At 46.3% G+C, this 23,542-nt stretch overlaps 13 protein-coding genes and 2 non-coding genes across 15 annotated transcripts; 7 read left to right on the top strand and 8 right to left on the bottom strand. All coding sequences in view use genetic code 12, as the record gives it.

Moving 5' to 3' along the window:
- Window positions 1-1,034: 1,034 nt before the first annotated feature.
- On the bottom strand, window positions 1,035-2,420 carry TIM50 (protein translocase subunit; the record flags this gene model as incomplete). The annotated part of the gene is made up of 1 exon (XM_002617226.2): window positions 1,035-2,420. The coding sequence occupies one exon, from the start codon at window positions 2,418-2,420 to the stop codon at window positions 1,035-1,037; it is 1,386 nt and encodes a 461-aa protein (XP_002617272.2).
- A 524-nt stretch (window positions 2,421-2,944) lies between these two features.
- On the top strand, window positions 2,945-3,475 carry FGR39 (Fgr39p; the record flags this gene model as incomplete). Its single annotated transcript, XM_002617227.1, has 1 exon — window positions 2,945-3,475. The coding sequence occupies one exon, from the start codon at window positions 2,945-2,947 to the stop codon at window positions 3,473-3,475; it is 531 nt and encodes a 176-aa protein (XP_002617273.1).
- An 83-nt stretch (window positions 3,476-3,558) lies between these two features.
- Window positions 3,559-4,362, bottom strand: CHO1 (CDP-diacylglycerol-serine O-phosphatidyltransferase; the record flags this gene model as incomplete). The annotated part of the gene is made up of 1 exon (XM_002617228.1): window positions 3,559-4,362. One exon carries the CDS (start codon window positions 4,360-4,362, stop codon window positions 3,559-3,561), a length of 804 nt encoding a protein of 267 aa, XP_002617274.1.
- Window positions 4,363-4,882: 520 nt separating this feature from the next.
- On the bottom strand, window positions 4,883-7,234 carry FOB63_005085 (uncharacterized protein; the record flags this gene model as incomplete). Its single annotated transcript, XM_002617229.1, has 1 exon — window positions 4,883-7,234. The coding sequence occupies one exon, from the start codon at window positions 7,232-7,234 to the stop codon at window positions 4,883-4,885; it is 2,352 nt and encodes a 783-aa protein (XP_002617275.1).
- A 2,069-nt stretch (window positions 7,235-9,303) lies between these two features.
- On the top strand, window positions 9,304-10,401 carry FGR12 (Fgr12p; the record flags this gene model as incomplete). The annotated part of the gene is made up of 1 exon (XM_002617230.1): window positions 9,304-10,401. One exon carries the CDS (start codon window positions 9,304-9,306, stop codon window positions 10,399-10,401), a length of 1,098 nt encoding a protein of 365 aa, XP_002617276.1.
- Window positions 10,402-10,491: 90 nt separating this feature from the next.
- On the bottom strand, window positions 10,492-11,049 carry FOB63_005083 (methylated-DNA--protein-cysteine methyltransferase; the record flags this gene model as incomplete). Its single annotated transcript, XM_002617232.1, has 1 exon — window positions 10,492-11,049. One exon carries the CDS (start codon window positions 11,047-11,049, stop codon window positions 10,492-10,494), a length of 558 nt encoding a protein of 185 aa, XP_002617278.1.
- A 236-nt stretch (window positions 11,050-11,285) lies between these two features.
- Window positions 11,286-11,359, top strand: FOB63_005693. The gene has a single exon. It is a non-coding gene; the product is annotated as a tRNA-Val (tRNA).
- Window positions 11,360-11,873: 514 nt separating this feature from the next.
- On the bottom strand, window positions 11,874-13,684 carry FOB63_005082 (uncharacterized protein; the record flags this gene model as incomplete). The annotated part of the gene is made up of 2 exons (XM_002617233.2): window positions 11,874-13,532; window positions 13,577-13,684. 2 exons carry the CDS (start codon window positions 13,682-13,684, stop codon window positions 11,874-11,876), a joined length of 1,767 nt encoding a protein of 588 aa, XP_002617279.2.
- Window positions 13,685-13,909: 225 nt separating this feature from the next.
- Window positions 13,910-13,981, top strand: FOB63_005694. Its single transcript has one exon. It is a non-coding gene; the product is annotated as a tRNA-Cys (tRNA).
- Window positions 13,982-14,135: 154 nt separating this feature from the next.
- On the bottom strand, window positions 14,136-15,263 carry VMA5 (H(+)-transporting V1 sector ATPase subunit C; the record flags this gene model as incomplete). The annotated part of the gene is made up of 1 exon (XM_002617235.1): window positions 14,136-15,263. One exon carries the CDS (start codon window positions 15,261-15,263, stop codon window positions 14,136-14,138), a length of 1,128 nt encoding a protein of 375 aa, XP_002617281.1.
- A 333-nt stretch (window positions 15,264-15,596) lies between these two features.
- Window positions 15,597-17,019, top strand: FOB63_005080 (ribosome biosynthesis protein; the record flags this gene model as incomplete). Its single annotated transcript, XM_002617236.2, has 2 exons — window positions 15,597-15,614; window positions 15,760-17,019. 2 exons carry the CDS (start codon window positions 15,597-15,599, stop codon window positions 17,017-17,019), a joined length of 1,278 nt encoding a protein of 425 aa, XP_002617282.2.
- Window positions 17,020-17,817: 798 nt separating this feature from the next.
- Window positions 17,818-18,396, top strand: YOP1 (uncharacterized protein; the record flags this gene model as incomplete). The annotated part of the gene is made up of 2 exons (XM_066102457.1): window positions 17,818-17,868; window positions 17,920-18,396. 2 exons carry the CDS (start codon window positions 17,818-17,820, stop codon window positions 18,394-18,396), a joined length of 528 nt encoding a protein of 175 aa, XP_065958222.1.
- Window positions 18,397-18,433: 37 nt separating this feature from the next.
- On the bottom strand, window positions 18,434-20,911 carry APL4 (Apl4p; the record flags this gene model as incomplete). Its single annotated transcript, XM_002617237.2, has 1 exon — window positions 18,434-20,911. One exon carries the CDS (start codon window positions 20,909-20,911, stop codon window positions 18,434-18,436), a length of 2,478 nt encoding a protein of 825 aa, XP_002617283.2.
- Window positions 20,912-21,616: 705 nt separating this feature from the next.
- FOB63_005077 (Cyclophilin type peptidyl-prolyl cis-trans isomerase/CLD family protein) lies at window positions 21,617-22,609 on the top strand (the record flags this gene model as incomplete). The annotated part of the gene is made up of 1 exon (XM_002617238.2): window positions 21,617-22,609. The coding sequence occupies one exon, from the start codon at window positions 21,617-21,619 to the stop codon at window positions 22,607-22,609; it is 993 nt and encodes a 330-aa protein (XP_002617284.2).
- Window positions 22,610-23,035: 426 nt separating this feature from the next.
- On the bottom strand, window positions 23,036-23,383 carry MRP2 (mitochondrial 37S ribosomal protein uS14m; the record flags this gene model as incomplete). The annotated part of the gene is made up of 1 exon (XM_002617239.2): window positions 23,036-23,383. The coding sequence occupies one exon, from the start codon at window positions 23,381-23,383 to the stop codon at window positions 23,036-23,038; it is 348 nt and encodes a 115-aa protein (XP_002617285.1).
- Between the last annotated feature and the right edge of the window lie 159 nt (window positions 23,384-23,542).

Genomic DNA, 23,542 nt, shown 5'->3' with positions numbered 1-23,542 from the left:
ATAATGAGTCAACCATTTCATTATTTCAAACGCCTGCGTTAAAAAATACCAAAGTAAATTGAACGTTAAACTAATGGACCCAACTTTGGGTCCTTTACACTTCAGCTACGAATGGTTATAAATTGCATCTACGTATTCGGGTCTTGTCAGACCCAATGCATCTTGGTATCGCTATCAACAATATCTCTTGTAAAATGTATGAGTTTTAAGTTCCTATAAATCAAGTGTGGATGGTGCAACACGTTATTAGTGACCAAGTGAGACTTTAAGCCCGTGGAATAGTTGGCTCCAAATAGTAAAAATCAAGAACTAGTGGGTATAGCTTCAAATAAAAAGGATGTGATCAATATTCCTTGAACGAAACTGCGTTCAAATGTTTCGATGAAATCTTCGAACTCTTAGTTTCCCTTACCTGAAAACTAGCTCTCAACGATTTAGTAAATTGGGGTTCCTGCGTTTCTACATACTGAAATCTTGAGGAACTAGGAACTTTTCAAGATCTGTTCATTTACTCAAACTCTACTTAGAACATCTCGATTGATTATGTTGATTATGTCAGGAGAAAGTATCTCAGCTTTAATTTCTATACCTCTCCCTTTCATAGTGTGCTTTTATTGTGCTCTTTTTTTTTCTTTTTTTTGAAGATGCCTAATATATACTCCGGAAGTATTGACGATAGTATTTTGCAGTACTGAATAATGCAAGGAAAGTACAAATCGACACTTCATGATTTATTGTAGTTGTTTTATGTGATGAGTTTCTTCACAGAAGTTGTGTTGCTCATACTTTAGTTATGCTATGCCCCAACAGTATCTCAAGAGCTGACAAAATCATAGACACTCGAACAAACTTTAACTTCATTGCTTTTGGGAACATAACTAAACTGGCATAAGACCGCTGATTTTATTGTAGTTTCGTGTCATTGGAGCATTATACCCTACTCTACTACGATTAAGAGAAATCTTACAAGATTGAGACCCGATATCATAATATCAGTGTACAAGTTGTTTTGCTATATTCAAGAAATCATTACATCAGTTGCGGGAACCAGAAGCTTCTAAAGCAGCCTTTTCTGCTTGGGCCTTTGCAATCTCTTCTGCAGTTGGCATTCCTTCGGTCATCAACTTATTCAAAGTCACTTTTCCGTATTCCTCCTTCATCTTTCTCTCCTCTTCCAAGAACTTGGCTTCATTTTCCTTCAAGTACTTCTGCAAGCTCTCGTATTGCATCTGACCATGTTCTCTAATGATGTCCAATGGCATTTTTGGTTCTCTGTTGACAGAAGACTGTGGAATACCCATCAAGGATGCAAAAAAGCTACCAGCATTTGGCTTGTGGGCTCTTGCCAACAAGTCCTTGTTATCTTCTCTCCAACGGGCACGCAATTGTGCTTCACGTTTCTCGTACTCAGCAATGATGTTGCTCTTGTCTTCAAAAGAGTTCAAAATAGGACGAACATCCTTGATTGGTTGAGTGGCCAAGTATTCCAACAAGGGAATCAACTTGACCAAAGTGTCGTCAGGCTTACCGTCCCATGGTTTCAAAATGATACTGTTCTCTGGGTTCATGCACAAAGATTCTTCATTGACATCAATGGCAACAGTCTTAGCTAAATCACGGTTCAAGAGGTTCAAGTCTTTGATCAATTTTCCATCTTTGTAACGACAGGCCTCTCTGAACAAAGCATACTGGATGTAAGCTCTCAAAGGGTCCAATTTGGCCACAGTTTTCTCAGAATACATTTGAGAGTTGGAGCCGAAAATAACAATCTCGTAGTACTGCGACAAGTATCCCAAAAAGTAGTCCAAACCAGGTCTCTTGGCTGTTCTCCAACCGTTCTTGGTGTCCCATTCAGAGTGGATCAAAAGATCATCCAAAGACAAAACCAAGGTCAACGGACGACGGTAAGCTTCTGGTGGAGGAGGAGGCAATAAGTTTTCGAAAGCCGGTTCGCTGAAGAACGTAAAGAGACTCAGAAATCTCTTGTTGAAACGATCATACATCAATTTGGGAGTGTATCCGTTTCCAATATCACTGGCATCCAATCTCTTTTGTTCCTCGTCTGAGTCCCAGTCTCTGCACATCCAGCCCACACCGGCAAAAGTGCCAAAAAGAGTCGAAATGTAGAACCAGTTGGCATACTTCTCTCTCTGGATATCCTTGGATGTTTGCGCTTTCCGTCTTCTTCTGGCGGATTTCTCATTCTTAGACTTGTCGTCGTTCTCTTCGTTCTTTGGTTCGTCCTCAAAACCTGCCTTGGCCAACATGTCGTCAGTCAAGATGGATTGCGGTTTCTCATCTTTCTTTTCAGCGTAAAATCTTCTCCAGCCGCCAAAATTCGAGCGGACAACGGGCATGGCCAAACGGGCCTGCGATGCGCCGTGGAGTGGCAATGCACGCAAAATTTTCGAAGCAAGCATGGCTTTGGGAATGTGGTGAAGGCAAAAGTTCAGGCTCTGTAATTTTCGGTCTTTTTTTCACCTACCTACACCCGTGCCTCCGCGGTATCACCAGTGGCTTGATTATAGTGGAGGGGCTGGCTAATACTGAAGAATAGATTAACACTATTGAAGATTATAAATGCGATAAGCGATAAGTATATCTATATTACTAGTTCCTTGATGCCGTTTGGGCTGACTGAAGTGATGCTGTTTGGACTTACTGAAGTGGTGCCATTGATGGCCTCAGAGAAAGGGAAGAAAAAAGACCGTAACAGAATCACTGCAGAAGATTAACGATTACGATACAACGAGGATACGAGAAGCCAGTAAAGTCATTTTGTCTTGTGAACAATTATCCTAGGAATGCTGATGCAGATGTTTCGACTCTTGCACCCAAAGGTGCAGTAGTGCGAATCAGACTTCTCCATCTTCTGGTTCTAATCTTCTGCTTTTGATATATTGTCTCCTTCTTTCCTTTAGTCATTCGTATTCTCTCTTTGATCATGTTTTCCAGGTTACAAGCCGTGCGACACTACTCTGCGCCTCAAATGAAAAAGTCTGGATTCACCATAGTTAATGCACTCAAGTACGTGAAAGAAGTGGACGACTACCAAGAACAGCTAGGCAAATCTGCATCTGCCAACGTTCTAGCTACTACATTAGTGGACCGGATCCAGGACAAACCCGAACTTCTTTCGCTTTTGCTGCTTTTCCATCATGAGTTGGCCAAGTTAGGCATCACTCCAACTTCTGCCCGAGACTTTTCCACCTTGCAAGTATGGCGCTACCGGTCCATGTACTTTTGGAAGTTGGCACGCATCCACAACGTTTTCTGGGACCAGTGTCGTCTTTTGGACATTGCTGAGCGAGCCCATCGTTTGGGGTTTCTGCCTACAACAATAGGCGTTTTGGATCCCATCAATTTCACCCAATATTATAGCGAGTTGCAGAGTGGCATATACAAGGGACTAGATTTTCGCCACATCGAGCTTATGGGCCCCACACGGTTCCAGTTGGAAAAGGGTACCCATTGATTCTACACTGGACTAGGAACCAACTTTTTCTTTGCACATTGGTATCGTCATTGATACCAGGAATATTCATATACATAAATACACTATGGCTTGGGGATTCTCAAGCTCTTGGAGATCTCGGCACTTCCCTGAACAATGAAAAGAAGCGAAACCGCGTGGAACTCGGCAAATGTGCCGGCAAAAATCATGCCTCCAGGCAACTTGTCGAACACAAGGCCTCTGTACACCAAAATAGCCATTGTGACGACCCAAATCAAGTTCGACGGAACTGGCAAGCCTTCAAAATACTGCGACTTGCCCGTGCTGTCCTTTGGAATGTTGTTTGTGCTGATATTGAAACGGGCCAAACGGGTTAAGCCACACAAAACCCAGTACGCCAAAATAAGCGTGTCCACAGTCGATCTAAAGCCAATTGCAAAGGCAATTATGGCAGGCGACACGCTGAAGGAAATGAGATCGGCCAAGGAGTCGAGTTCCTGGCCCATGAGCGAAGCCTTGTTTCTCAAACGGGCGACACGGCCATCAAAAAAGTCGAAAAAAAGGCCCAAGCAAATGAAAAAGTGGGCTCTTTGCACATAGTGCAATTGACCAGTGAGTGCAAAGCGCAAGCACGAGATGATGGAGTAGAACCCGGAAAACCCGTTCAAAAGGGTGATGAAGTCGGCCATGTGCAAGTTTCTAATCAAGGAAAAGTGGCGATTGTCGTCCAAAAAGTTCTTGTAGTCCTCTGGATCTGGGCGGGGCAACGGTTCCTGGTTGGAAGACAACGAAAACAACGACGACGATCTTCTCAATGGAGGGTTTGGTCTATCGGAAATTTCGACATCGCCTTCGGTGTCTGAAGCAATGGCGCTTTCGTTTTTTTTGAAGCCTGATGAGTACGACATGACAACGAGCGGCTAATTCTGGGACGCTGAAAGATTTGGCAAATAGGAACGCTTGGGTTTTTTGAAACTTGAAACCTGGAAAAAGAATGTGCCGAATTGCAATTAATCGGAACTATATATTGACTCGATGATATATATAGTAGGGAAGTTAAAGCTTGCGAAATTACTCCCCAAGAATGCGCGCGCTCCTGCATAATGCGCAGGCCCAGCCGTGACTGGTACACTGCCTCGTCTTTCTTGCTTGCTTGCATCAGAGAAAAAAAAGCCGTGCTGACGAACAAAAAAAGCAATAAAGCGAACGCGGTTAAGTGCCAAGTCTGCATCTGTTAAGCCAGATCGTCTTGTATGGATTCTAGTTCTGTATATTGGAGAGACTAATTCCTTCGGAGCATTATTCTATGCGACACAGCAATTCCATGTAATGAATGTAATTAGCAAAAAGAATGAAAATTTAAGAAGTGGTTCGTTCGTTTCGTTACGTTTTAGTTCAATAGCATATGCCAGATCTATTAGTCTATATTTAACTCGTGTGATGCAGCACGTAAACTGTTGGCACCGGTGCCAACAGCTCGGAACTGTGCGAGTCGTTGATCGGTGGAGATGTGTTTTCCTTCATGAGATCACGGTTCTGGTGCAAGAAGTCTGAGAGGTTATGATTATTCTGCTCCATCACCGACAACATCGACTCTGTCGACAGATGTCTTGACAAAGACGGCCTGTCTGTAGGAGCTAGGTTGAGCTCCACCAACTGCTCTTGTTGTTTCATAATTTCGTGTTGAAGCTTGAGATAATTCTCGTGCGCCTTCTGGTGTTCAGCCAGACTCTCTGTGCCAGGCTCACCAGGCGAAACAGGCTGTGACGAAGCACCTTCAGAATTGAAATCTGATGCAGGCGACTCTGGGTGCAGAGATGATAATGGCGGGGTAACCACTGAGGGTTGTTGTTCGGACCCAATGTTTCCAAAAGTGTTTTCAAACGGATTCTTCTCACGATCGGGAGGCGAGTTGATCTTGGGCGTGAAAATGCCCGAAAGACTTGAAGGCTGACCTTGAATTTTATTCATAGACAAGTCTGCAGAAAGAAGGCCCTTGAGTTGCAATTTCAAGTCGTCTTGAGATGGTGGTTTCTCTGATTCAGAGGCGTCCTGTTTACGCATAGCCATCTTTTCTTCGATGAATTTGAAACGCTTTAGGTGGTTGCTGCCAAACTTGAGCAAATCAAACAAATCTGTTGTCCAATTAATGAAGTCTGTTTCATTCAGACACTTGAATGTGAACTTCAGAGATGTGTTGGATATCTTTGTCAAGACGAACTTGAAATCAGACTCGTTTTTCACTGAAAAAGAATAGTCGTTCAAGTTGTATGATTTCGTTGGCGTATCGTTGTGACCAACAAAACCACCCACTTTGCCTTTTGATTTCTTTTTTGGATTGTGTTGTCCGTTCTTCTCACCATCTTTCTCTTTTTCTGATTCGATTTTGAACTCATGCAAGTAGTTGCAGGTCAATAAGTAGAAATAACTTGTGTACAGCTTGATCAATTTTTGCTTCTTGTACATGAACCCGCACCGTAAGCATTTACTATGCAATGAGTCCGCAAATGGGATCACAATATCCTTGAATCGTCTCATTTCTCTTTTGGTTGAATTAGCTGTGCTTTGGTACGTGTTGACAAAGTTCGGATTGTGTGAGATGAAATGCTGCCACTCGTGTTCCAGTGCATTCAACTTGTGTTTCAAGGTAACACCCATATTGTAGAGAACATTCTCCGACGATGATGCATACACTGCCTCGTTGTTTGTAGCCCGAATCATGCGTTCGGCTACCGAACTCAAGTCCTTAACCACATATGTAAGCAAGTCCTTGGAAATATTCTGGAGGTTTACATACAGCGCAAAGATGTAATTTTCGTGAATCAATTGGTTTTTGAGCTGGTAATCCAAACGCAACTTGACAAGAAAAGGATCGCTCATGGAGTAAGCATCATCGTCATCTCCATCCCCCTCTTTCTTGAGCACTGGCTTAGGGCCTGAATAGCGCTGAACAGACAGTACAAAAGTGCTTAGGATAGCCCCTGTCTTCGAAACCTCTTTTACTAGCGTGGGGTTCGCAAACGAATCGTTTTTCAACAGCGATCGAATCTCCTTGATCTTGAGCCCCAAATTCTTGTGCAAGTTCTCGAGTCGTGGAATAAGTTTGTGGGTGACTTCTCGGCATAAGCGGGCCTGCGCGCTATATGTATTCATATGGTGGTTGATAAGTGCCTGAGGAGTTCCAGAAAACATCGAGTCGGGCGGAAAATACGCCGGATCAACACTCACATCGTTCTTCGGAACATACTTGGCTGCAATTGTCGCAGGCGGAGTGGAGGAGTTTGTGGTATGAGCGTGTTTTGGTGGCGGGAACTGCTTTCCGCTGTATTCCGACTTTAAGCTCGACAGACTGGCAGAGCGGTGGTGGGCAAACGTCTGGTTCTTCAAAAATGACAGCGCAGACTTTGTTTTGGCTAAGCCTGGCCGCTTGTTCTCCTGACCAGGCGCAGACGGTCCTACAATGGGGTTTGACGCAGGCAGTGGTGGCTTCTCCAGTTTTGGTGTGGCTTGGGGTGAGATCTGCTGTTCAACCAGGGAAAGGCATTTGTAAGCCAAATCTTTGAAGCCTGGGAATTGTACAGAACCCACAAGTTGCAAGTTGAGATTCAGCTCGAATTCTTTGGCCATGACCAAGTCTTTCAAGTACGCCACTAGCGCCGAAATGAAGTGTTTCCAGAGTTTGAAGTACGCCACCAAATGGTGGATGGGCTTAGCATCCTGCGGCGGCACGTTGACGTTGAAAGGGCTGCGAGGGTCTGTTTGGGGCAAAACTCTCTCCATGTCGAAGATCTTGGTTATCGGGGATTCGGAGGATATAAAGGATGTGGCGCTGAATAATGGGAAGAAGGCGCAAAGAAAAGATGGGAAAAAAAAGTGGCGGCCGAGACAAAGGATTTCTGGGCGGAATTTGGGCAGCGGCCGACGGGATCAAGAAAAGTTGAGCAGGTTTCAGGCGGCGGGCGGAACCTGTGGAAAAGCGGAGGTTATAAATATATGTGAGCGTGGTGCACAAAAGACAAAGACGCGCCCTGCGCCCTGTCTGGCAATCAAACGGCCGACTTTCTTTTTTTCGCCCTGTCGCTGTTTGGGCGGAGAAGGACTGGGGCGGCGAAAAGAATAGAGCCGACACAAGTGAGAAGATACACCCACATCAACCTTGTTCTGCTCTTGCCGCTGACACTCTTGTACTTTTGTACTTTTGTACCTTTTTTGCTTTTTATTATGTGCAATTTCACTGATTGTTGGCGTAGTGTGTTGTGGCTATGACTGTATGTGGTTTTTTCCTTGGGCGTATTTAGGCTGCACCTGGTATGCACGTTAACTCCCCGCTTCGCCAGGCACAAGTTTATTCCGAGATGAATGGTGTTTCCATGTCCCCGAGGGGATTCCAGCGCTTGCAAAAGGTTGCATTGGCTGCGGAACCCAACATTAGCCGCCTACTCTAGCCCAGATAGCGCCGCTACTGGCGAATCCGCAAGTGGTCGTGTCTCCTGATGTTTCGGCTTGCGTATCTTTTCGCCCCGCAGTGGTGCGCCTCATGATTCGCGCCGAAGTCCGTCCGCTATATTTGACTGTCCATCTTGACATTGACTTGGCGCTTGTTTCTAGCCGAGCCGGCCCGGTCCGATGAGGTGGCTTGTCTATTGTGTGGAGATTTCTGTTTAAAGACACCTTGAGCAAGCATCGATGGACATACCTCATATAATGGAGCCAGACAATGACGTACTACAATGTAGCCAAGGGTGTCTATGCTAGGAGTACAATGTAATACAAAATAGTGGAGAAGAATATGATCTGACGAATGATGCGACCCGTAATACGGACTGTAAGTATAAAGGGACAACGAATGTATTAAATCAGAATAGACTAGAGCGTTCTTAGTGCCGTAAATAAGCCGTGAAATGGGCAATTCAGACTCAGTATCGGCCTTGCAAAGAGCCCAAAGTATAAGTCTAGATGTAGATGATCCGTTCTGTGTTAGAGAAGACACATGTACAGAAACAATGCGAGCAAGTAGAGGATAAAGATAAGCGTATTTAGTTTACACGTTTAGTAACTAGATAGGGTAGGCACATCGGGTAACATATCTGGTCATATTTAGACAGCGCATGCACGTTTATAAGTCAAACAAGCCATTTAGGCTCTGGGCAGTATGTCGATTGCACAAGCATCTTCTATTGTTCCTTTAGATCACATGTAATTCTGAATCATCAATCAATTGTGTTGGGACAATGGAACGGGGACACCTGAAATTTGTAGTTCTGGCAATTGACACATATTCTGAATAGTACCTCGACATTATACTCTTACCTTGATGATGTGCATCTTTCCACCTCTATAGGACTAAGAATCTGTTCAGTAGGTATACGTAACAATATCAATGTGAGAACAAAACCGTTTCGCTACTACATTTCTACTTTTCCCAATACGAAGGAGAGATGCTTTTGAGGAACAATGGAGAGAGGTAGACAAAGTTGAACGTTGCTAAGAGATCGACATATAAGCCTCATCTAGAAACACATTATCATGTTTCATTAATTGTAAATTCGACTACTCAAAGCTCACCTTGCATTTTTTGGAAGATACAGAGTCTCTTGAACGCAAAATCGGAGCGAAAATTCCACCAAGTGGAATATAGTTTCCTCCATTTGGCTATCACTGAATAGCCGCTTTACCCATCCAAAAGATAACCCATCCGGAAGATAACCCGAAACTACTCTGGAACTTCCATAGCATGCACTATACACGCATATTGGGCCTGATATTTGAGCACAGAGTGCCATGCGCTCTGCGCAAAAGTGTTCTGCGGCGCGCGGCCTAAATATCGGCGCGCGCCGGTTTTTGCACCCATGGCTTGCGCTCCAGACAATATGTACATGGAGTGGGAGGCGGCGTTTTTCAGCGCGCCGCTTCTCGAGCCGCTCGACAATGCGCTCGACCTTGAGATTTCGCTTGAGCTCGAGGAAAAAAAAGGCTCAACCACCGTTGGAGTGATCAACACATCCCACAACCAATGCGCCAATTACCCTCCATATGTCTCGAACGATAACTGGGTTGACAATGGCATCAACATTTGCTCGAGCAATGGCTCTGAAGAGACTTTAGGCGGCCACACAGACAAGAGGTTCAATGATTGCTCAAGCCGCACCAGCAGTATTTGCCAAGCGAGCGCAGGCTGCGTAAACAAATGCACGGGCACAAATTGCAAGATTGTTCCCTCGACCTTCTGTAACAGGATATCGCCATGCTCCCACCGGTCGAGCAATGCTAATTTTGAGTGCAGCAGCAGCATCGACTGCAATGGAGACAAGACGGCACTAGAAAGTGTTCCTGGGCTACTTGAGGCGGCCAGCATCCCATTGGAAATCGAACACAGCACTTTGACCGCCCCTCATGGAGATTTGTGCAACAATGAACGTGCTGATGCGGCCGCAGCAAAAGTGGCGCCCCAAAAAAAGGACACAGTGTGCATGCTCGCCCCGCCGCCAGGAACAATTTTCGCCTACGCCACGGAGTACGCCCTAGTACACGACGCGCCCGAGGCATGCGGGGCGCTTTCGCTCCGGCCCGCCCGACGGAAATCTGCCTGGCGTACCCACACGCTTGTGCGCGAAACGGTGCGGCGAGAGTTTGCCATGGAGGACCGATACAGGCGGCGCATTGCGTGCTCGGGGAAAACCCGCCCGCGCGACCGCAAGCGGCGCGATACTTCGGACTTTGAGTGGAAACCCGAGTCCGTGTACAAGACATTTGTCGATTGCAAACCGGTGTTTTTCGACAAGACAAGTTACCAGAACCATGTGCCGCGGAGCTCGTGTTTCGGCAAAATCAACATGCGCATCCCCAAGGCATGGACACGCGGGCCCAACAAGCTGAAGCGGCCGAAAATTTCGCCCGCGCAGCATTGGCTTGCCTTGCCTCACTTCGAGATTCCCCCCAAGCATTAGGTTTCTCTGCTGAGCTGGACCGATAACGCCACACTGAAATTTCCTATGTTTCTCTGCTGAACTGGACCGATAACGGCACACTGAAATTTCCTATAGTCCTTTTTTTGCAGCCTGCCGCTCGGTATCGAGAAGCTGCCGCTTTACGTCTATGCCCCACCGGTAACCGGTCAATGCTCCCGCGCTCGAAACCACGCGGTGGCACGGAACCAAAAGGGCAATTCTGTTGGCGCCACATGCATGGCCGGCGGCGCGCGACGCGCCCTTTTTCCCGCCCGCCCGGGCGGCCACCTCGCTGTAAGTTAGGGTTTCGCCCATTTTTATAGTCATTAAAGTGTCCCACACTTTGCGCTGGAACAGCGTTCCAAAAATGTAGCGGAGCCGGATTTTACGTCCGATTCGATCGATGTTTGCCGGGTTGCCCAAGATCTCCAGAAGAAGCGCGAGCGTTTCTTTTGTTCCGTCGCTCTGTTTGTCAGGATGGCCCGCCAAAAGCTCATGGTTTCTTTTGACGGGAAGAAAGTCTCGTTTGACAACGTCAACCAAAAATTGCCATTGGCCCAAAGATAGGTAAACGAGCGTTCCATCTGAGTCGCAGCCAGCGAGCCCTTCGAAAAGCTCCAGGCCGACATACCAATAGTAGACTTTCATTGCACTGTTTTAAATTTCTGGAAATCGCCGCGTCTTTATAGTGCGGGGGTACTATTTTTTGCTCTCAAACACTTGGACGAGCGCATTTCCATGCATGGCAGTGATTTGCCACTTACTCTCGGCCTCAATGATAAATAGTTTCATATCAGATCTGGAATCCTTAAATCATTCGTATTATTGACTATCAGTCTGACATTACCGAACATATTAATTCAAGTGCAAAAGTAACATAAATTGGTTTCGTGGTCTAGTTGGTCATGGCATCTGCTTAACACGCAGAACGTCCCCAGTTCGATCCTGGGCGAAATCAGTTTTTTTTCAATCCCCTTCTTTTTTTGAACGTAAATTGCTTCCAGCTGAACAGAAGTTTGGATGGAAGTTTTGTAAAAATTATTGCTACGCGCACTTTAAAGGTAAAAGGCCTAAGTAATTGTTAGTACTAATTGTGATTGAACAATTGGATACTTCATACGTGTGTTAGTTGATTTCATATGTTGGCCACATATAGAAGCCAACTCATGACGATAACGCATTTATGTCTAATCCTAGTATCCACCTTATAGACACATACCATCTGAAGAAGAAGAGTGTTGATAATATTTTTTTCATCTTTTCTCGCGGCGGGAGATATATGTGTTTATGTGCACCACCTCTGTATACTTAGGGCTTACAGAAAGAATTGTGCACCGACCTTAGACCAAAGCATAAATCGATTTAATTTTCCGATATTTTAGGAAGAAAAAAAGGACTACTAATTGTAACCTCAAAGAGGCTTCATCTTACGATATTCTTTGTAATACTCTCTCGCCAATTCTCCATTATATTCATCCACTATCTGTCAAGCTATCCAAAAGCTGTTGGGTCCATGTTTGAAGAAGATCAATTTTGCTCACTTCGTCCTCATCTTCTTCCTCCTCTGGTTCCGTTGGATGCATTGTAGTAGCACCCAAAATACCGCTGTTTGTGCTTGCATCTGTTTGTACCAAATCACTTGGGCCCTGCTTTATGGCGGTCGAATCTTGCTGCTCAGAGTATATCTGATCCTTTTGACTTACCAAATGTTGAGCTTTAGCAGGGATGGCACTCTTCAACCACAGAAGCCAATCGTGGGCTGCTTTGGCATCAAAAAAGAGCATTTTGCTGAAATTCCAAAGAGGCGAACTGTTATCTTCCAGCGTCCCATCAATGTCCATTTGGGCATCGTTGTTTTCTGACGCAAAGTTGGGAATGTAGAACCTCAACATCCTCAATACTCCAAAGTTGTCTGTAACTATTTTCTCATTCAACGAAGGAGGGAAGATTGAGGAGGATTCGTCTTCCGTTTCTATAGTTCGCAGACAAAAGTCTATACGCATTCGGGGGTCAGCACCTTCATTTGCCATAGACATCAAGAGGTTTTCAAGTTCGGTATCGTCTGCAAGGGAGAGCCTCAGAATCACAAAATCATATCGAACAGTTTTGTAAGCTTTCAAGTAGCTGAGAATGAGTTTGACCTTGAGATTATGAAGAATATTCGGTAGAGCACTCTTGAAAATTGGATCTTGCGCAAGAGAGTCGCCTGATCGGTTCATTGAGTCCACCGTGGAAAGAAACTGCTTCAAGTCAACCTGCTCATAGCATTTGCCCAACAAAATCAAATTCTGGAACTCCGGTAGCTGCGTGTAAACCTGTGTTTCCTGACTTTCGAAAGGATTCACCTCGTTATCAGCAAGCATCGAGCATAAGCACAAATATTTCAATACTTTATTTTTCGACAAGGAACCGGCCTCATCGAAATGCTTGAAGCACTCGTAAAACTCCACGCGAGCCCTATCATACTTCTTCGCATAAAACTGAAGCATGGCTCCACATTCTTTTATAACCCCCATGACTCGAGGATGTGTAATTGCAGGTTTCACTGGAAGACTCCGCTGGTAAATCAGTTTCAAAGTATTGATATTCCCGTTGCTGCGCATCTCATATTCGATTTCCGCTGCAATGATGTCCAAGGCATAGGATGTCTTAGTCAGCTCTGAAACATTTTCGAGCTTCTCGTTTATGGCACGAATGATCTCGGGACATTTTTGCAACTCGTCATGCTCTAGCATGCTATTCAATCTATTGATATTGATCTTGAGCCAAAGCCGGTGCGCTGACATGCCAGAGACTTCTGCGTCCTGGAGATTGGACACGATAACGTCGTACATCTTGGAAACAAAGGCCGTGTTTTTCGAAGACGAGTATCGGGATAGAAGCTTATTGATCGAATCCTCCGCATAGTTTCCATTGAGCTTGGGCAAAAGGCCAATCAAGCTCCCGATGCATTCAAGAACACTGTCATACTGGTTTCGCTGATAATAGATTTTGGCAAGCTGTTTGTAACTCTTGAAGATCCACTCTATATCCTTGTCGCCATTAGCGGTGTCTATTAGCTTGTGGAAAGTTTCGAGAGACAGATCCACGGAATCCTCTTTCAACCCTTTGGCGTGATAGTACATGTTTTCCTTTTTGTTAGTCAAGGCTTTATAGATGAATGAGAGAAACATACCGTTGATTGGCCCTCTTCCGAGATATTGTCAACGCCTCCGTCGTAATCATCATCCTCAAATTCAAACTCGTAAGATTCTTCAGAGAGAAAATCGTCTTCGTCGGACATGATGGGAATTCTGATAGACTCACTCTAGCATCTATAGATACCTAGCTATGGTGCAGGAATGTCAATTAATGATAGCTAGAGCACGTCGCGCACCAAGATTAAACAATGCTGCTATTAAAATGTCCAAATGAAGAAAAACAGCACTTTAGCGTAGAAACTTACAACTTTCTGAAAAATGTTGGTAAGTTTGGTCACATTGTGGTTGAGATAGAAAGTTGCAGAAAAGCTCGTATGGCGCAGTGGTAGCGCAGCAGATTGCAAATCTGTTGGTCCTTAGTTCGAACCTGAGTGCGAGCTTTCTTTTTTGAAAGATGTGAGTTCGGTCTAGTAGTGCAACGATTTAGCATTGCTATTGTCTTTTTACACTACACGAGTCAGTTTCAAATTTCTATTGCTACACTAGTGCAGAAAGAGGAGAAATAAACAGCAAGAGGCCCGGCTCAAGTGGCACCTAAACAATTTCCAACAGGTACAAGACAAAAGGCTCATAGTCTGAGTCCACCAAGGAGGCATACTCATGCAAATTGTTCTTTTCCGAAAAGCCATCGCCGCCCAAGTAGCCGAACTTGGCCACCAATTCCTTTTTCGCTTTGCTGACGTTGTTGAGGTTGCTTCCTTCAAACTTGATGGCATAAGTGTCAAACTGGGGAGGCAAGCCGTATCTCAAAACGGACTCGACGTAGATACGGAGAGCCTTGATGTGGACCCAGGCAGAGAAAATGTCCGAGTACGCGGTCTTAGACAACCAGATCAAGTCGTTTTTGGCCTTGGACTCAGTGGTCTTGGTCAAGTCGAACTCCTTTCTCATCTGGTTCAAGTTGTCCTCCGAGTACACAAAGTCTGTTCTCGGGTGCCACTTATGTTCTCTGCACGCGGTGATAAACTCTTGCTGGTACTTCTTGAACAAGCTCACGGCATACAAGACAAACTCATTGTCGCGAGCAATCTCCTGTGCGCTTCTGGGGATGACAAACTCGGTCAACTTCTCGTAGCTCTTGTCAAAGTCGCCCACAAGGGACTTGGGCACAGCCACCAACACCGTGGTCAAGTGCTCCGAGTCCAACACAAAGTGCTCGGGCCGCACAATCTCATGCAAGGACTTGATGGACAAGTCTCCGTTCTTCTTGCGGTCTGCGGCCATGAAGTTGGACTTGGCAGTCTGGTACTGCTGGTACGCTTGCCGGACATCGTTGTCCAACGAAAGCGCGTCGCCGCTAATGAGCAGCGCCAAGTCCTTGATCGACTTGTCCAAACGGTATTTGGTGGTGTTCCAAGTGAAGTGCTCCACAAAGGCAGACGCTGGCTTCGAGTTGACCACACGGGTTTCGCCAAACAGCTTGCGTGGCTCCACCGTCTGAATGACATCAACCACTTTGGCCACCGACGCCTGCAAAGTCGTGTCCAACTTGGCAAGTTCTTCGGAAAGTTGCACCAACGAGTCCAAGGTTTTAATTTGGAAGTCGGGCAACGACACGGGGAAAAGCGGCTGCTTGCCGCCGTTCAATGTGCGCTCCAAAAACGGATGCGCATTGACCGATTGTGGCAACGACACCACAAGATATTCTGTTGTAGAATCCATGCTGGGTTAGGGCTATAAATTGGGTGGACGATCACTAGATAGCGTGGTGCACGGGTGTACACACCGTGCGGGCCCACCAGCCTTATAAATCGGACAGCCGAGCCAGATACAACGAGCCCACACATTTGCTTACTTTTTTCGTTTCTTTGTTTGCGTCGATATCGTCATTGTTCTTCTCTTTTCGTTTTTCATCTGTCTTTCTTCTTGTAGTTTTCTCTTTCCTTTTTTCTTCTTGCTATTTTCTCTGGCTTCTCTATCCACCTCCACGTCCTGCATTGGGGGTGCGATGCCACTAGGAACTTTTTTTTCCATTGCATCAACTCTTCTAAAGCCATGACTAATTCACTCGAGGTATGTTGGAATCGAAAGACTGCGGATTTTCTTTGGGCTCCGTTCCTACGGTGAACAAAGGCTTCTGCTGCAAAAAATCGCCGCCACGTGCTCTGGCCCCGACCGTGCTCTTTTGGCGTCTTTTGGACCATTTGCTAACTTTCAGGAACGATTGAAGACGCATTCGACGGCTTTCAATGGATTGTTGTCATTGATTCCGGCAAAGTACTACTATGACGATGCCACCCAGGACCAGTGGAAACAAAAGAAGAAACTGAAGAAGGAAGTGTCCAAAGACAAGAGAGCCAAGTTGGACCCGGAAAGCGCAGCAGACGCAGACTCGTACAACAATGCAGGCGCCAGTGCCAAGGATGTCATGGAGAACAAGGCCAAGAGTGCCAAAAATGTAGTTCTCCCCGGGCAAACAAAGAGCGAAACCGCCCCGGCAGAAAAACCCAATGACCAACTAAATTTGGGAGCGGAGACCAATTCCGAAGCTGGCCTTATTTCCGAAGACGGTCCCCAAATGGTTTTCGACGATGAGGGAAACGAGGTGGAATCCAGCGTTGCAGAGAAGCCCAAATCACAGAAGAAAGTGCTTTCTCCTGAAGAGCAAAAAGCACGTGAACAGCGAAGAGCAGAGTTGAAAAAGAAGTTGGCCAGTAAAATCAGCTTGTTGAGGGAGAAAAGAAAGGCTCCCGGAACCAAGACTGGTGGTCCCGTTAAATCGAGGGAACAAATGTTGGCAGAAAGAAAGAAAAGACAAGAGGCAAAGAGACAAGAAAAACTCAAAAGAAAGCATGAAGATGAACAAGCTGATTCCAGTTCCAGCTCAAGCTCCGATGAAGACAGCGACAAGTCTGATGCGGAAGATGCTGAAGATGCAAACGTTCTTTTCGGAAATATCGTGTTTAAGGATGGAAGCCGTGCAACGTCCGATTTAAGCAAAGTGAGAAGTGGAGTTGCTCAAAAGAAGAAAAAGGGACCTTCGAACAATGACATCAAGGCCCACATGCAAAAGCTCGAGGCCAAGAGAAGAAAATTGGACAGCCTAACACCGGAGGAACGGGCTAAGCAGGAGGAGAAGGATAAGTGGCAGAGCCTCATGTCACAGGCTGAAGGCATTAAAGTCAAGGACGACGAGAAGTTGTTGAAGAAAGCATTGAAGAGAAAAGAAAAGCAAAAGCTCAAGAGCGAAATCGAGTGGAAGGAGAGAAAACAGGTTGTTAAGGACACAATCGCCGCACGCCAAAAGAGAAGAGAGGCTAACTTGAAGAGCAGAAGAGAAAACAAGGGCAAAAAAGGCAAGCACCAGCCGCGGTTGAAGAAGTTTACTGGCACGGTAAACAAAGGCGGAAAAGGCAAGGACGCTAAGAAACGGGCCGGGTTTGAAGGCAGTGCTAAATCCAAGGGTAAGCTGAAGTAGTTAGGGACTCAAGACGGTAATGATAGAAGTGAAGTAGGCCAGACTCGAGACTGGTGTTCTATAGTGCGGTATCCGGAGAAATAAATTGAAATCTTCATGTCTGGAGCGAAGAATGCTCAGAGAAGTTCCGCCATGGATGATATTGTAAGGCTCTACTGCATTAATGTTCGGAATGCCAAATCATAGCATATTTTTACCTCGGTGATTTCCTTGTTATTTATGACGTCGTACACTAATAAGCAGTCTTTGGCTCATTGTAATTGCAAAGGTTCAGAGTTCAAGATTAAAGAGAATAAGAAGACCAAAGTGCTTTCTAACCAAAGTTATATAGAATCAATTTGCAGTTTTCGAGCCACCATTGAACTTCTTTTCTGTTGTCATGAATTATAGCAGAAATAATAGAGAAGTAGAGATGGAAAAAGATTAAGAACATTACATCACCGGCGTTTTTGAAACAACAACTCCAAAAGTGGATATGCCAAATTGTCTTCTCGATTTGTTCATACCAGAGCTAGCATTCGCATATGTGCCTTCCCTAATCTAAAGCTTCCGCGGTTCGCAAAATGACCTAAACGATTGAAAACCCGTAGACAAATCCAAACCTCAAAACCAACTCAGGCAGGGAAATTTTCACGGTTACCTTATGTCACAATTACAAATCTCCATTTTGACAGGTTTTTAATTCTCTTCAGTTCCATTACTCATATAAGCTTTACTATCTTAGTTGCGCAGTTTTCTGCAGGAAGCAAGCCTTTTGTATATATCTCTCGCCAATTGTCTCTCTTGCGATCTCTAAACATGTCCGCTCTTCCTAAACAAGTCAAAGATTTTTTGACCCACATCGACCAAGTACGTGCTTCAATTCGCTCGTGTCCATACTTCTGGCCCACTAACTTTTAGTCCACCCAAGGCGTCAAGCCATTGCAGGTTTTTGAACAACAGACAGGCTTGCCCAGATCATACTTTGTTTTGGGCGGCGTTGGCGTCTACTTCTTGTTGATCTTCTTGAATGTCGCAGGCGTTGGCCAATTGTTGTCGAACATTGCCGGTTTTGTTGTGCCAGGCTACTACTCTTTGGTTGCGCTCGAGTCTGCGTCCACCAAAGACGACACGCAATTGTTGACTTACTGGGTTGTGTTTGCGTTCTTGAACGTGGCTGAGTTCTGGTCGCGCGCCATCTTGTACTGGGTGCCCTTCTACTACTTGTTCAAAACGGTGTTTTTGATCTATATTGGCATTCCTGCCACCGGCGGTGCTGCTCTCGTGTATGAGAACTTCATCCACCCTCTTACCCAGACGTACATCAAGCCACAGAAGCCATTCGCCAAGGCTGTGGACCATGCTGCCGAAGGTGTCTCCTCGAGCGTGGAGTTGTAACTGTATAGTTTTTTTTCCTTCTACCTTATGTATGTCCTCACAATGAATGCTCAATTTGGGCAAAGTCAAACTGTGTCTCATTGGCAGAACCGTCAACAGTGTATTTGACCTTGACCCTCAACTTGATACGTGTTCCGCTCTTTCCTGAGATGCGCAACACCTGCCTAATCTCGCTGCCGTTAGTGAGTGAGTCAGTTCCGGCTACTGTGGACATGGCGAGCTTTTGCGTCTTGGGCACAGCAATGAGCAATTGAACATGTTCAATGCGGCTTTGTGGCGCCATGGATGTGATGCGGGATTCGAGTACGGCTTCACCGGGCGAAAACGATGCTGGCGCAAACGTGATGCGCAAGTGGCCATTGGCAAACGCTTCGATTTCAGATGCACCCAGAGCTGCTTGTCCGCTGGAACCGCTGAATGCAGCGGCAGCTGAGCCTCCGGCTCCAACATTGGAACGAGACAGTGGACTGTCTAGGGAAAGACCCAAAAGATCGTCCACGACATCGTTCTTGGCTGGTGTGACCTTCTTGTCCGTGGAGCCAAAAATGTCCGACAAAAGGTCTGTGGTCTGGCCAGTCAGGTTGGGCTGGTTGTTCTGCAGAGGAGTATCATTCAGATCAAGAAGATCAAGCAAGTCATCGGCGCTGGCGGCTGCAGCGGGTTTCACTTTTGGTTTGGGTTCATTTTGCAAACTGAGTGCTTCACGTTCTTTTTCAGGTGGAGGTGGCATACGTGCTAACAACCCGCGGCGTAACTTCTCGTCAACACCAAATATCTGCTGGTACTCCACAGCACGGGTCTGGATCTCGAGGTTCTGATCGGTTGTGCGGGATGAGATAAGCAAACGCAACAGCTCAAGCGTCTTGGCACCATTGAATTTAACTGACAACTTGATGGCTGCCGTCAAAATGTACATCACCAATTGAACAGTCTCTGTTGCGGAGAAGCTTGAACTGTTGGCGAAACGATCAAGCACGTCCACTATAGTCTCTTCAGTCACGGCTTGCTCCTTGCCCGATACTTCAACGCTTGTTCCCACAACAGCATCGGCGTACTCACCGAGCAGCCACACCACCACCAAAGCCAATGCATACTGCGACGGATCTGTAAGCGTGGCCAGAAGTAAACGGCTAACCACATGGCGGCGCAATTCTGCATCAGTACAGCGCATCACAAGTGCCAAGATTGAAGCCACAATGTCTGGTGCCACTGACGAGCCTCCTACACGGAGCATCCGCACAAGGGTGTCAAACTGCCACTTGTCGTTGGGTGCGTAGCGGAACACAGCAATTGCCAACTGTGACGCCACGTATGGCCGCAAGTCCGGGTCAGGGCAGTGTTCTAAGAATGCCAAAACCTCACGCATCAACACCCGGATGTTCTGTTCGTTGAGGATAGCGAAAACCAACTCCAATGCACGACGGCGCATTGATACATCGCCATCGTGCAAACAAGAAACAATGGTGGCACGATGGCGCTGCACGGCCTGCGGCTCAAAGTCCATCACTGTCAACAACAGCTCGAGCGCCACGTAGCGTGTGTTGTTGTCCTTGGCCTGCAAAAACTTGCCCAAAAGGTTGACACCCAACACCTTCAAAGCCGGATCCAGGCGGATCAGAAAGATGGTCTTGACACACTCATACAACACGGCATGCGCAGCGTTCTTGCCGCCATCTAAACCCAGCGCCACGGCAGCCAAGACGTCGTTGGTTTCCTCCACGAGCTGTGCTGGACAGTTTTCGTCAGAAACCAACGCCCGCAATGTCTGGAGAAGTGCCACCTGCAAGAACGGGTCTGTGACTCCTCCCACATCGTACTCGGGCATGTATCCGCTTGCAAGCACGCGGCGGAGGTGCGCAATCCACCGTGGAACCGTCTTGACCATGGCTTCTCGCAAGTCGGGGCATTGGCTGTGGATGGCCTGGACCAAGCGGCATGTGCCCAACAAAACCAGCGGCGTTTTGTCCAGAATAAGCGCCAGCACACGCGCGGCAAACACCTCGCCCAAGTCCGGCTCCTTGTCCACCAACTTAGCCGCCACAAGACAGGCTTTTTTCTTCAAGTATGGGCTGGACGAGCCCAAGATGCGGTCCACGTTGGCGTACAAGTCGCGGGCCAACTCGGGGGACGCCACGCTACCCAAGCAGCTCAACGCAAGCCCGACAATAAACGTGTTGGGGTGCTGCATGTCGTTGTCCAAGGAATTGGTCAAAAGCGTCAAAACCTCCTGGTTCTCGTCCAAGAGAAGCATAGTGGCCAAGTAGCCCAACCGCTTGTCGGCAAAGCGCGCCAGCGCCAACAACTTGAGACATTCCACCTGGCCGAAATGCGTTTTCTCTCCCAAAATGTAGAGATACAACAACTTGGACACGTTGACGCGCCGCGTGGCCTGGTCGAGATTCGGATCACGGAACGACGTTCGGATCGCCGCAGCCTCTTTGCGGACCACCGTGCGCTCGTCTGCAATGGTTTTCGCTTTGCGGACTGCTTTCACAAACGATTTGAGTGAACCCATGTTTCTTGGGAAGTAGGCGGTGAGTAGCTTCGAGGTGTGTGGTGCACGGGTGCGCGATCAACAAACAGTAGGTGGTAGTGTATGCAGAATGTCCAAACGACGGCATGGAAATAGTTCGTTGGATTTGATCCGGTTCGATTTGAAATGTTTTGAAAATGTGCTTTGAAGTTGGTTTGGTTCGATTAAGTTGTTTAAGTTGTTCAAGTTGTTAAAGTTGTTCAAGTTGTTTAAGTTGTTTAAGTTGGTTTTTGTTTTGTGAGCTTTCGACTATAGCCAGAATTATTATTGTCGCATTTTGCACCCTCATGCCACATTACAGAATAATCCTAAAGTGAATGTACGCAGAAAAATATCAAGAATTGTTCAATTTACCCACCTTCTTCATCTCTTTCCAATGCTTGTGCTCCTTTTGCAACAAGATCACATTTAACCAGATTTGGTCTTTATTTTGCTAGTCAATGGTGGCTTTGGTATCATGTCCAATGTCCTACACACAAGGCTACATCTTGTCACTACAGGTTCCCCCAAGAAGATCATGAAGAAGGTGAATAACAGTCGAAGCATAAGGAAACTCAAACTGAATAATGGTCAATTCCCGATTTTTCGCCGAAGGACATGAACACAGTTTCTACTGATGCTGTCTGATGTACGGGTGCGAAGTCTTCCCATCTGCATATACTCCACTAGACTACTACTCTTCAGACTATGGAGTTACCACCAACAGCCAGGATTGTGCTTTCTACAACCAAAGGGCGCATATCCATCGAATTGTTTGCAAAAGAAACACCCACTGCCTGCAAAAAATTTCTCTCCAACTTGGTGAACGGGGATTATAACAATGCTACATTCACGCCGCAGGAGAATCTGATACAGGTGGATCCTGTAGCCGGAGGAGAACCTTTTGCTCCTGAGTTTCACTCCCGATTACGATTCTCTGTCAGAGGATGTGTGGGTCTTCTTCGAAGCGACCAGTATGCTTCTGCAGAAGGGTTTTTCATCACTACCCAACCAGCACCAGAACTCAATAACCGACACGTGATGATTGGACGTGTCACTGGCGATTCATTCTACAACGTGATGAAGATCCATGACGGTGAAAAAGGACCAGATGGCGCACCGTTGTATCCTGCAAAAGTGACGGGTGTGGAAGTGGAGGAGGCGTACTTTGAGGATCTCGGAAGAAGAGAAAAAAGGCAAGAGGAAGAAACAAACGAGAAGAATGACAAACCAGCCCCTCGCAAGCGGAAGCGGGTTGCCTTGTCGTTTGATGAAGATGAGGATGTTGAAGACACGGGATTTGTCATGCGTTCAGCTCATGAAGCTCTTCGAAAGGGAGGAAATAAGGGCGATGAAAATGAACGCCAGAAGGGCGAGCTGGAAGCGAAATCAGAAACCGAGACGATAGAAAAAAATAATGAAAAACCAGATACAGTGGAAATAGAAAAAGCAGATCGAGAGGAAACAGGAAAAGCAGATACAGAGGAATCAGGAAAAGCAGATATAGAGGAATCAGGAAAAGCAGGTACAGAGGAGACAGAAAAAGTGGATGCAGAGGAAGCGAGAGAGAGTGCTGATGTTTCACACAACAAGGTTCAAAGGAAAAAGGGGCCAATGGACCCCACGGACCCACTCATAGATATTGAACGTGATGACATTACTTTTGCCCAACTCCAGGCACATCGTTTTGTGTGGCGTTGAATGCACGAGTATCCACGGATCGAAGCGGTAAGGAACAAGTGATTTGGCTGGATCCAGTCTTGTAATTCTGCCTGACTGCTTCAACAGTATTTTCACGTAAGCCAACAGGGTTCCTTTATCACCCGGTAACAGATGGATAGTTCGATGTTTCGTGAAGATTCACGTACAGCCATGAGCTCGCTTATCTAACCCTAAAGCTAGTTTAAAGTATCCCTAGCAAGTATGGAAGACAGCTGTGAAGTCTCTGATACATCTCCTGGTTTCACATATGGATAAGATCTACAGTCTGCGAGAGAATCCTCCAGAGATCTCCATTGAGTAATTCGCTGGTAATCATCACATCGACATAACATACATAACTCAGCACACTCATCGGTCGTAGCTACGAATCCCCGTGATAATCGTCTATTTACAGTCTATGTACAATCACCAGGATGCCTTTTGCACACCTGGAATCTGGCCCGCCCGGGCCCGTTCTCTGAAGGCGGTTCTGTTCAACTTGAAGTCGGTGATCACCGAGCGGCTGTGGCCCGAGGCGACACATCTTTCCTTGATTTGTGTGGGGGAAGTGTATTTGGGCATGGCTGTGAGCTGTAACTGGGCTTCCAAACGGGCTCTGGCAGGAAGTTCGGTGTTTCTGGCAATATACTTCAACGCTTTTCTTGTGACCTCATGTTCGGCAAACTGCAAGCGCTTGAAGTGGTCTTTGATGACTCTGCTATTGAGGTAGGAATGCTTGGGAAGCTCGAACTTGACCGGGAATCTGAAGGGCATTTGGTTGGAAAAACAATAAGGATTGGTCTTTTTTTTTTGTCAGAGCACATCCAGACACCATAAATGTGTGGGTGCAAGTGCGCAAAAATGATAAAGCCAAGGTGAGAAAACCCAAGCACAATAGAAATATTGAGCATGTCAGTAGAAAATACTACTTGG

Source organism: Clavispora lusitaniae, assembly GCF_014636115.1.
Source record: "Clavispora lusitaniae strain FDAARGOS_655 chromosome Unknown tig00002663_pilon, whole genome shotgun sequence".
Classification (NCBI taxonomy): domain Eukaryota; kingdom Fungi; phylum Ascomycota; class Pichiomycetes; order Serinales; family Metschnikowiaceae; genus Clavispora; species Clavispora lusitaniae.
This window is presented reverse-complemented; position numbering and strand designations above follow the sequence as displayed.